General features: G+C 36.3%; 1 protein-coding gene across 1 annotated transcript in view; it reads left to right on the top strand.

Moving 5' to 3' along the window:
* The window catches only part of LOC107572904 (gamma-adducin-like), a 27402-nt gene extending 15854 nt beyond the window's left edge, over positions 1-11548 (top strand). The window contains exons 8-11 of the mRNA XM_016259331.1: positions 973-1056; positions 1591-1714; positions 2575-2664; positions 9276-11548. Of these exons, the coding sequence (XP_016114817.1) occupies positions 973-1056; positions 1591-1714; positions 2575-2664; positions 9276-9523 (546 nt within the window). The 3' untranslated portion in view covers positions 9524-11548. The remainder of the gene's footprint in view (positions 1-972; positions 1057-1590; positions 1715-2574; positions 2665-9275) is intronic.
* The last annotated feature ends 420 nt before the right edge of the window (positions 11549-11968 follow it).

Consider the following 11968-nt stretch of genomic DNA (forward strand, 5'->3'; position numbering starts at 1 on the left):
ACTAGAAAGTGTGTTTCTTTCATTGACGTCAGTTAATAAACCAAGTGTTCTTTAAGTGCATTTTATCTTGTGTGTTCTTTTCACAGGCTTTATGATCCAGGTGTATTTAGTAAAGATCTATTCTACGCACATTTCATCTCGTGTGTGTGTATGCGTTTGTGTTTTAATGAGCCTGTTTTGAATGTTCTATTGCACAACAACGGCAGCTATTTTCACGGAAATAAAGTTAACGAAAATCAAATACACTTTTTCAGTTTTTGCATTTTAGGTAGGTTTGCTAAGGTTAGATTCATATATTTAATACATTTTAATTAATACATTACAATTAATAAAATTAAGAAGAATGTAAGAATTTCGCTCTGAAACATGATAATTGCTATTTATCAGCATGCTTAATTTTGGACAATTATCCAAGAATTTCGTTACAAACAGTAAACAATTAGGCCTACTAGAGAAATTTTATGTCGGAGCGGGATCTGAGCGGGAATTGGTTCACGGTGAGCGTGAGCGGAATATTAACGGAGCGCTTGCTTGTGCGGTTAGAGCGACTGAGCGGAGCGCACGTCCATAGAGCGGAAAACGTAGCGGAGCGTCACACCACTCCGCTTCGCTCACATGCTCTGGCTGGTAGCCATTGATTTTCATAGTATTTTTTCCATACAATGGAAGTCAGTGGCTACTGACAACTGTTTGGTGACCAGCTTTCTTCAAAATATGTTATGTTCAACAAAAGAAAGAAACTCATACAGGTTTGGAACAACTTGAGGGTGAGAAAATTATGACAGAATTTTAATTTTTGGGTGAACTGTCCCTTTAATGTCCCTTAATTTCATTAAAAAAAATTAAAATGTGAAAACTTTACAACTTAACTTTACGTTAATAACTGGAAACGTGATCGCAGTCTGTTAAAAGGTCCATTAGGACTCTTATTCACCATTTCATCTTAAACAGCTTTTTGTGATCTTGTTTCAGATTCGAGAGCAGAACTGGTTTGACATGATGACAGCAGGGCCACAGTCACAGCGGCTGGCGGGGATTGTGGTGGAAAGACCGCTGGTGAGTGTCAGAGCGACATTACTATGCACCCAGTGTGAACCCTGAACAGTCAGACTGGTGTCACATGGACGTCCGTGTCACTAGGTGGCGCCAGATCCTCTCAGAGACAGTTGAACTGACGCATCACAGTTGTGCTGGTGAATTGAGCATCAGTATGTAAGGCAAAGGCCTCATGTTTCAAAGCAGGGTCTTATGAAGCTCTGTTTTTCTCTTTAAGGGACAGTCGCCCATTCAGTTAAAATCCCAGGGAGTTTTGTTTGTCGTTATGTCACAATTTTCATTTTTGAAATATCTGCGTGACTCCTTAAATATTGTACTTTTGGATACAATGATGTTCTCACTTAATTTTTTTGTTTTTGTGTTTTAATATTAGAGGATTTGCGACTTTTTTCACTTTTGAATGCACAGTGATTAACATGCCTGATGGTCTGTGTATTTGTGCGGTTTTTGTCATCGTTATGACTCATTTCATAACTGAGGTGCACTTCTAGTGTATTATTTTGTGTTCTCTGCTCTGCCCACACACACATGCAGCCGTACATGGGGGATGACGAGGAACAGACGGGACCGCTTCCTCCAAACCCCTTCAGCGAGCTGAATGAGAAAGAGCTGGAGGGCTACCAGAAACGAGTAGAACTTCAGCAGCTCGGATTAGATGGTAAAACACACTCACGAGTCCCTCACACCTTCACTTTACACTAACGTTCAAAGGTTTAGCGTCTGGAAGATTAACAAAAAACATATCTTTTTATTCAGCGAGGATGCATTAAATTGATCAAATGTAAAGACATTCATAATGTTACAAAATATTTATATTTCAAATAAGTTGTTCTTTTGAACTTTATAGTCATCGAAGAATCCTGAAAAAAAAAAAAGTTTCAGCAAAAAATATTAAGCTGTTTTCAGCATTGATAATACTAAAAAATATTTCTTGAGCATCAAATCGGCACATTAGAATGATTTCTGAAGGATCTTGTGACAATGAAGACTGGAGTAATGAAAATTCTGTTTTTTTATCACAGAAATAAATTACTGTTTAAAATATATTCAAATAGAAAACACTTATTTTAAATAGTAATAATATTCCACAATATTACTGTTTTACTGTGTTTTTGATTAAATAAATACAGCCCATGTGACCACAAGAGACTTCATTCAAAAACATTTTAAAAAAATCTTACTAAACCCAAACTTTTAAACCGTGTTTTACCTTTAAAACGGGTATAAACTAATAAATAAAGACAACACTGATGCATGATACCTCCTTGCCTGTAAGAACACCTAATTTCCTGTTCCCAAAGCCACGTATATTTGACCCGGTCAATGCTAATGGTATAACTCGGCCCCTCATAGCTAAAAATCACAGTGTGACTTGCACAGAACTAACTTGAATACCTACAGCCAAGGCTGAGAGCATCTTACAGCTGTGACAATGTCCTCGCATGTTAACCTGTCTTCTTCTCTAACTGTCTGTCTCCCTGCTTGTCTATCTGGTCACTAACCAACTCACTCCTGCAGATGAAGAGCAGCTAACGTCAGATGATGCTTCCACACTCTCTCAATCAGTGTCCCAAACTCAGTCTCCACAAAACACTCCAGCTAAAGAAGGTATAATGCACTGAAAGAGCCAGCTGTCTCACCCCACTGCTACTGTGACCTGTGTGTGTGTGTGCGCACACGCTACGTGACTCCAAACAGCAGTATGTTAACATATGTCAATATTAGCAGCTAATGTTTTCTCAGGGTTGCTAGGTAACAATGCAGGAGTAAAATAAACGAAAGAAAACACAGTGAGAAATTCAATATACTGAAACAACACAAATTACAAGCTAAAACATTTAAACATCATCTTTTGTAATTGAATTAAAGCTGAAATAAACTTAAATATAAATATTCTATGAAAAAAAGCTTTGAGATAATATAGTTATTAATATTTTAAATCAGTTTTTATTTTTGAGATTTTTTTTTCAATTTGATTTTAGTTAGTCAGTAATTTTGTTGTAGTTTTTATTTTGTGTATATGTCTATATAGGTTTTTTTTTTTTTTTCATTTTTATTAAAATTTTACTATAATAAATTGTTAACTAGGGCTAAAACCATTAAAAATATTTTTTGTTAATTGAAGTAAAGATGAAATAAAATATTAAATGAGAACCATAAAATTAAATAACTAACCAAAATTAGAAATGCTGCCTTGGCAACTAACTGAAAGAAGTTTGTTGAAGTACTAAAATTTAAAGGGGTCATATGATGCGATTTCAAGTTTTCCTTTCTCTTTGGAGTGTTACAAGCTGATTGTGCATAGATAAGATCCCTGAAGTTGCAAAGACTAAAGTCTCAAAACCAAAGAGATATTCTTTATCAAAGGTAAGACTCTGCCACGCCCCCCTAAAACGGCTCGTTCTAACACGCCCCCACATATCTACCTCACTATGTGGAAATATTTGTTTAATGCCGCCCAAATGTGCACGCAAAAAGTAGGCATGGTTTCAGTTAGGGATGCTCCGATCCGATATTCATATCGGTCAGAGAGGGCCGATCTAAATCCGAGATTTGTACTTTTTTTTTTTTTCTCGATTGTGCGAATTATTCTGTGTTACTTCTGAAGCCATATGATAGCTTAATCACCAGTGTGATCAGTCTTGGCTAGTCCATGGAGCATACGATCACAACGGTGTGATTAGAACTTTCAGTGCTTCATGTCATCAACCGCTGAATTTAAATCCGCTTTCTTGCTTTGGCTGGCGCTGAGCCAGATTGGACGTGCTGAGCGCTTGTCATATTATCACAAATATTCAGTGTTTGCAACCATATAATGCTTATTTTAGGTTTCAGACATTTAAATACACAAGTACTAGCAAAACCATACATTCACAGTTTGTAAAATACACGCTGATGTCTATGGAAACGGCAATAATAAACCTTACAAATATAATCTGACGACATGTTTTTATTGATGTCATATACAGATTGTGTAGGTAACTATAAAGTTTACTCTGCTCTTCTCCCAGTTTACCGGAGACCTACTTTAACGTGTTTCGGGAGGAGAGGATGAATTTGCTTGTTGTAAATCCCACAGCTCGGATTCAGCGCGAACTAACATGGCAGCGCCCATCACTCGCTATAGATCAACTAACACAGTCGACATAAAAGTGTTTAAACTACCAAATAGATTTATTTGCACATATTTCAGAATCGGAATATCAGATATTTCATAATATAGTGAGCATGTTTGTGAATATTCATACAGATCTATAGGTGGGTTGCAATCACGTGATTCTGATGACGCGCGAAATGCAGCTGGAGGGCAGGAAGTGATTTTTCTCCATAGAAATCACTAACAAAACTCAAAATGCCTGTGTTTTGCATCGTTTATGGATGCTCAAATCGACCAAACCGAGAAACCACAAGGAGCTTTTATCGTGTACGAAAATGTGTTGTTCATAAGTGGGGAAAAGTCAAGAAATTGACTGAAAAACACAGGAAAAAGTGGCTTGTAAACCTGCGTCTGCGTCGGGAGGAGCGGAGCCGGATAATGCTCGTGTGTGCAAATGATTAATATAATATATAATAATATATTAAGATATTAATAAAGAAATATATAAATAGATACAGGGTGACACAGTCAGAATTCACTGAATGCTAAACGCCACACATAGACACAATGTAAATAAGATATTGTTTGCAGTTCTGAGCGCTTCATATCACGGAATCATGAGATTGCGATAAATTGAAGTGAGTGACAGCTTTTTAGTGATTAGCGTTATATGAAAGCGCTATTTGCTCGCTTTCCAGGCTATAATTGATTCAAAATTTCAATAAAAGTTGTTTTACGTGCTGCTAACAGGACCAACAGCCACATACCCTGTACACGCAGCACAGTTTCAGGAGTGGCATATCCCGCATCCCTCATATAAATACCGGATTCACTTTCGAAATAGTTGCTTAGCCTATATCCACCGCCTCAATGGCAGGCAAGTATTTCAATTTAGTTTAAAAAACGCTCCTCTTCATAACATATGGATCACGTCCAACATACGTTGTGATTATAAATACCTTTCTCTTGTAATAGCGTGGTGGTTGAAGAGAGAGCGCGTTGGATGTACAGCAATACAATGAAAGCGCTATATAAAAAAAAAATGCCTCATGCCAAAAAAAAAGTACAGTCCGGACTTTCCTCCATGTCATCCATTCTGCTTTTTTTGTCACTCCTTAAACTTTGCTGCATGTGAGTTAGGTTATGTGGCTGTTGGTCCTGTCAGCAGCACGTAAAACAAAACTTTTATTCAAATTCTGGATTGATTATAGTCTAGAAAGCGAGCAAATAGCGCTTATCAATAGCGCTTTCAAATATCACTAAAAAGCTGTCACTCACTTCAATTTATCGCAATCTCACGATGTTCCTTTATAATCAGTGAAGCTTTCTGAACTGCAAATAATATCTTATTTACATCGTGTCTACGTGTGGTATTTAGCACTGAGTGAATTCTGAATGCATGAGAGGTGGCAGCTCAATCTATTTATATCTTTATTAATATCTCAATATATTATTATATCTTATATTAATCATTTGCACACACGAGCATTATCCGGCTCCGCTCCTCCCGACTGCAGACGCAGGTTTACAATCCACTTTTTCCTGCGTTTTTCAACCAATTTCTTGACTTTTCCCCACTTATGAACAACACATTTTCGTACACGATAAAAGCTCCTTGTGGTTTCTCGGTTTGGCCAATTTGAGCAACCATAAACAACGCGCAAAACAAGCATTTTGAGTTTCTGCTAGTGATTCCTATGGAGAGAAAAATCACTTCCTGCCCTCCAGCTGCATTTCGCACGTCATCAGTGACGTCATGTGCAAACAACCTATTGTAGCTACGTTGTGTCACATGACAAGCATGATGCATCGCCATGGAAGCAATAAGGCGATACATTCTAAAATAACGGTCACCTAAAAAAACCTCACGCTGGGGGCTCAGCTAGAATATTTTAAACTCACGTGAGAAAGGGTTAATGTGAGCTACATATGAATGTTTAAGTCCTTACATTAAAGTTCACACAAACTCTTTTCTCCGCTGTGGCTGTCAGTCATTCGTTCAGCCTTTAAACCCTCGCGTTCAGTTACAGCAGTCAGCTCGGTAAAGCTCTCTCCAAGATCATTCTGTGTTCCCATTATACTTGATTTGTAAATACATGTCTATGATTTTGCAAAAATGACTTTTTTTTCTTGCTGGAATTTAATGTTGTTTTGTTACTTGCGCTTCGTGCTCATAGACTGTATAAAAACAGTTTGTGCTGCTCTGTATTTGTTTTGTCCTATCGTATCTATCATATGTTGTTGCCTTATTAAAAAATATGCTATAGATTTAAAAGAAATGTATTTTAATTTTATAGTATAAATATATTCATGAATGTTTTTAATGAATGGATTTTATAATGATACAAATAGCAATGTGTAACATTTTACCATATTTAGTGCAACACTTTTATTTGTTCCCCACAAAATATAGTTTTTTCACTAAATGTTTGGATTTCTAAAATGATTGTGCACTGATTTTTCTAGAATAACTTTTGCTGCCGAATTATCCACTAACCTAGTTTGATACATTTTTGTCATAGATTATAAATATACATAGGCCTATATTTTTTCAGATTTATTGTTTATTTTATTTTTCTTTATAATGAAGGAGTCTATATCTAGTAGATTGTGAAAGAATGATTATCATTTCCACACACAGAGATATATAAATTCTACATTTATTTAAATGAGCTAAAAAAACTTCACTGGTATCGGATCGGTATCGGCCAATACTGAAACCTAGGTATCGGTATCGGAGGCGACAAAGGTGGATCGGAGTATCCCTAGTTTCAGTAACCGCAGTTAGTGTTGAAGCAGCTATGTCAGGGAGACGCTGTGTGTTTCTAGGCGAAAGCAAAAGCACTTTATTTGGCCTTCCGAAAGTAGATGCATTTAGGAATCTTTCAGATTACTTACAACAGAACAGCAATGCATTTTATGGACGGCCGTTTCGTGAACCTAGGAGAGGAGGTAATTCTGACTTTGCTATGACAATCTGGCGCTTCTGAATCGGCTACTGTTTTGTTATTAGTTTAATTATTTGCTATTGACTGCTATTTGCTATCGTGTGTGTGTGCGTGCGTGTGTGAGAGGGAGAGAGAGAAAGAGCGAGAGACAGGGTCACTCACAGTGGAGTCAGCTGTCTTAACCGTGGCTTGTGTACTGCAAACACATACCAGCTTCATCACTGTGTCTGTCACGCGACTCTGTTCCCCTTTCGGGCTCTGTCTTTACGTTTATTTTGAAAGATGAAGCTTGCGATTATGGTAAGGGGCGTTACATTTCTGACGAGTGCTTGCGGTGTTCGGCCAATCACAATGCACTGGGTCAGCTGGCTAATCAGAGCAGACTGCGCTTGTCAGAAGGAGGGACTTTGTTGAAAACTACGTGTTTGAGAGAGGCGGGGGATAGAGGACCTACAATAATGTACAGTATTTGAAAAATAATATTATTGACATTAAAGCATGTCAACATATTCTGTTACACCAAATACACAAAATAACGATCTTTAAAAAAGCATCATATGACCCCTTTAAAAACCGAATTTAAAGTGAAATATAAATAAATAAATAAAACGAATACAAATGTAATAGAATTACTAAAATGAAAATGAAATTTTTCAAAACATGAATAAATGCAATAATAGTACATAAACAATATTAAAACCTCACTGGTCCACATGAACCCTAGTTTTCACAGTGTTTCTAATCAACTGTCCTGCTAGTTGCAAAACATTCTGGCAGGATACGTTGCAGGACCTTACTTTGCTCTTCTGTTGGCTTTATATAAAACGAGCGTTACCTGTTTCCTATTTTAGAAGAGTAAATTTAAATCAACTACAAGAAGAGCTGGACATTAGACATCTTTGGAGGGGAGCACAGTTCATGAACTTACATAAACTGAAGGTGAAGCCTTTCATAAACAAAAGAAATACTGATTGATGTGTTCACACACAGTGGGGATGAAGTGTAGTGTGGTGAGAAACAGGATGCGTTTGCCCTCGTCACTCTGCACCAGTTGCGTCAAAATCACCGGTTACTCAACTCAATGTATTACATGAATCATAAGCCAGGACATGTTGATCCAGAGCGTCTTGTAATGATGATAAAATGATTAACTTCTGTAACTTTGTGCAGCACTAATTTAGACGTGAATCTGATGTTCAAAATAGCTTATTAAATATTCATGCAACTTTTTTTAATCACCTGCCAATCAGTTTAACTCTGTTTAAAGCAAAATTAATGCGTTGAAGTACAGTGATATGTACCACATGAATTGGCAATATGATAATGTATTAATAATACATTTATAATGTAACTTTAATTGAAAAAATATTAATAATAATCACAAACATTTATTCTCAACTATAGGCTTTTTATGGAACAGCAATGTTGTAACTTATTAAAGAATTTTTTAAAAATCTATTTTTTTTTTTAGAATAAATTTAGAATTTATAAATACAATAATGCAATAAGTCACCACCAACATGAACAAATCTTCACAAATGTTGCCCCATTTGTCAAGCAACTTTATAGCTCGTTAAATAATTGAAAACTTTATTAATTTATTTTACTAAGTTTTAAATAAAATTAGAATTTAGTACAATAATGCAATAAATTATTTAAAAAGCCTTTTAAAAATAATTATTAGTAATCAATAGTTTTATTTTTTTATTTAATTATAATTATTTATTTTTCTAATATTTAGTTTAATTTATTAATAAAATTAACACAGTGAATAAAACCACAACAAACAAAACTTCTGGCAAATAAAATTCATTAGCAACTGTGTTGCCCTTTTCTTTCTTTTTTGGCCAAGCAACATTGTAATTTTACAAAAATATTTTATTATTATTATTAGTTAATATTTTCTAATTCTAATCATTTGTTTAGTTTATTAAAAATTCAATTAATGCAATAAAACAATCTGAAAATAACTCATTAGCACATATCTTTATAGTTGCCAAGCAACACTGTAACTTAATAAAGAATTTAATAATCATTAGTTAATAATGTTTCTAATAAATACTGTATAATTTACTAATGATATTAAAAATAAAATACATTAGCACAACTGTTGGCTGTTCATGGTTTCCAAACATGGATTTGATTAGTTCTGTTCTTTATTGTCCCTCACCCAGAGAACCACACCGGCGTGATGCTGAACGGTAAAGATGACCACGGTGACGAGGAAGAGCTCATCAAGCGTGTGAGCCAGCTGACCACCAGCATGGAAAGCGTCGAGATCACGGTGCGCTCGGGAGAGAAGATCGAAGAGGCTCTGACGCCCGATAGCTCGCCCTCCAAATCACCCAACAAGAAGAAGAAGAAGTTCAGAACCCCGTCCTTCCTGAAGAAGAACAAAAAGAAAGAGAAAGTGGAAGCCTAGTGGAAGGAGTGAATCCATGCCCGCTTTGTCTGTCTTTGTTCGTCGTTTTATGTTTTTAAGTTTGAAAAAGCATGGCACATTATTTTGGGAGTCTGTGAATAGATGGAGCGACATCTGTTTTTAAGAGACGTGCCATGATTATAAGATGAGATTTATACAGGAAGAGAAGTTTCTCACCTAATGGACTGAAAATGTTCCTGTACAGTTTCCTAATGATTTTATCTCATGAGCCCATACTGCATTATTTTTCCATGCTGTATGTTTATTAGATTCTCATACAGACCTTTTATGAGCCCCTTTTCTATCCGCCACGTCATCTCTTACGGTGTCCGTTCTGCTTGCGTTGTTTCTCCAGCTGTAGGTGGACGGTAGGTGTAATTGGTCACACTACACAGGAGACTCTAAAGAATCACACTGGAAACCGTTCGGGGGTTATTTGAACAGGGTTTGTTTGATTTTGTTTCTCTTATGTTGCCTGCGATGGTCTGAAATTGGGTCTGATCCTGTGTAGAGTCACTCCAGTCTCCTCTCCGTACTGTTCTTTGCCAAACAAAAAGATTGAATGGCAAAAAAGCAGAGCAATCACGTTTTAGTGAACATCAACTCTTCGTCTCTTATGAAATATTTTAGCTTTTTTTTTTTTAATTGAAACAATTTCGTTTTTATCCATACAGTTTTGTACTCGTTTCTATACTTTAACAACGAAAATACAAAATCTTGAAGCATGTTTTGCTAGTCTGAATCTATATGGCTGATAATGTAGCAGTGCCTGACTTCTCAATCGTGTAATAGCTCAGATTAATAAACATGTAACGGAAATATATGAAAACTGGAGTGATTATATATAAATAAATAAATGTAATATTTTTATTCTGCACTTTTTAATGTGGTATACATAAAAAAAGTCTATGGATGAACTTAGCAGGAGATCTAAAGCGAAAGAGGCATGATATGAAAACATGAGAAATGTTTTAGCATCTAGAAAAAGGGTGGAGAAGGAAAACTTGTTAACATATAAGGAAAAAATATATATTTGTAAACTGTATTTTTGAAAAAAAAAAAAAAAAAGACGTCTCAGTCCTAAAGCGAAGTACTGGCTCTCACGGGGTCAACAGTGGGTTCAAATGTATTGAGTGTAATTGATTCCCATCACATCAGACATTTGAGCTTCATTCTGGGTCATTCTAGTGCTCTGAATGATGACATCATTCATTATGTCACCTTATGACTGCCATAAGTCATCTCATAACCATCCTACAGGCTTAAAAGTCTCCAAAACTTTAGTGTTACAAAGCTTGAGAAGCAGCATTGTACAGTGTGCCGTTTCCATCTAAAACTGGATTGATTTACTCATCTTCCCTCCAGTTCCCATGAGGTCAGAAGTTGCTTGTTTTGCCCATTTTAAAGCATTCTGCCACACGAGATAACACTCTGTGGACAGACTGTACAACAAAAGCTAATCTCTCATGGTTAATATTAGCAGTTTGAACTCTGTTAGGCCCGAATGTGGTCATTATCCATCCCGTAGGGGGGAGGAAGAGGAGGAACCACAGAGAGAGAGAGAGAGATATGTATATCCCAGAGGGCAATGTGAAGTACTGGCTTGGGCACGGAGAGAGAGACAGACATTTCTAAGCTGTGTAAATAGCATGTGATTTGAATGCGGGCCAGGCGTGGATTAAAACGCATTTAAAGCTGCACTGGGTGCGAGTTTGGAGAGAGAGCTGGGGCGGGTGGGAAGATTAACTCGTTTTGTTGCTTTAACTTTTTCTTATTTTGGCTCTTTTTGCTCCGGTTTCCATTGCGTTTTTTTAACTTTTACCCCTACTGACCGTTTTGCACCTTGTTTTACTAATACCTCTCTGTTGTAGTCTGGTTCTGAAGGCCTGTTTGCTTTGGCATGTGAGTTTGAGCCGAGCCTCTTTGTGACCTGTGAAATCCTATATAAATGGTTATCTAACGGACTTGCTTTTAGATGTATTGCTAATCAGTGTAAATTCACAAATAAACTATTTTAAGAAGCAAGCTGCACTCATCTGTGGGGACAAAAACATGCGGTTCACACCATTTATGCATTTGTTTATATCATTCATTGCATCTCTCAGTTCTTCATACACAGCCATTTCACAGTTATGAAATGCAAATGTTAACGTCTTAACTAAATGAGGACGTCTGACTTCAATTGATAGTTTATTAAAAAAAATTGTTTACTTGCCCCTCATGTGGACTTAACTGAGATTTTCTTCTGTGCAACACAAAAGGAGACCTTTTTAATAGTCATGCTGTTCTTTTTCCATACAGTGAGACTTTATACTGGTCACCAAATACAGTGCAAGTATCATAAAAGTAGTAATTATACCTTGTGCACTATATGACCAGTAGGGCTCACCATATCAGATTTTTACTACACTATTATCAAAATCATTCATGATTATTAGAAATGTG

The sequence above is a fragment of the Sinocyclocheilus grahami genome, unplaced genomic scaffold (assembly GCF_001515645.1).
Source record: "Sinocyclocheilus grahami isolate Dianchi unplaced genomic scaffold, SAMN03320097.WGS_v1.1 scaffold1831.1, whole genome shotgun sequence".
Classification (NCBI taxonomy): Eukaryota; Metazoa; Chordata; class Actinopteri; order Cypriniformes; family Cyprinidae; genus Sinocyclocheilus; species Sinocyclocheilus grahami.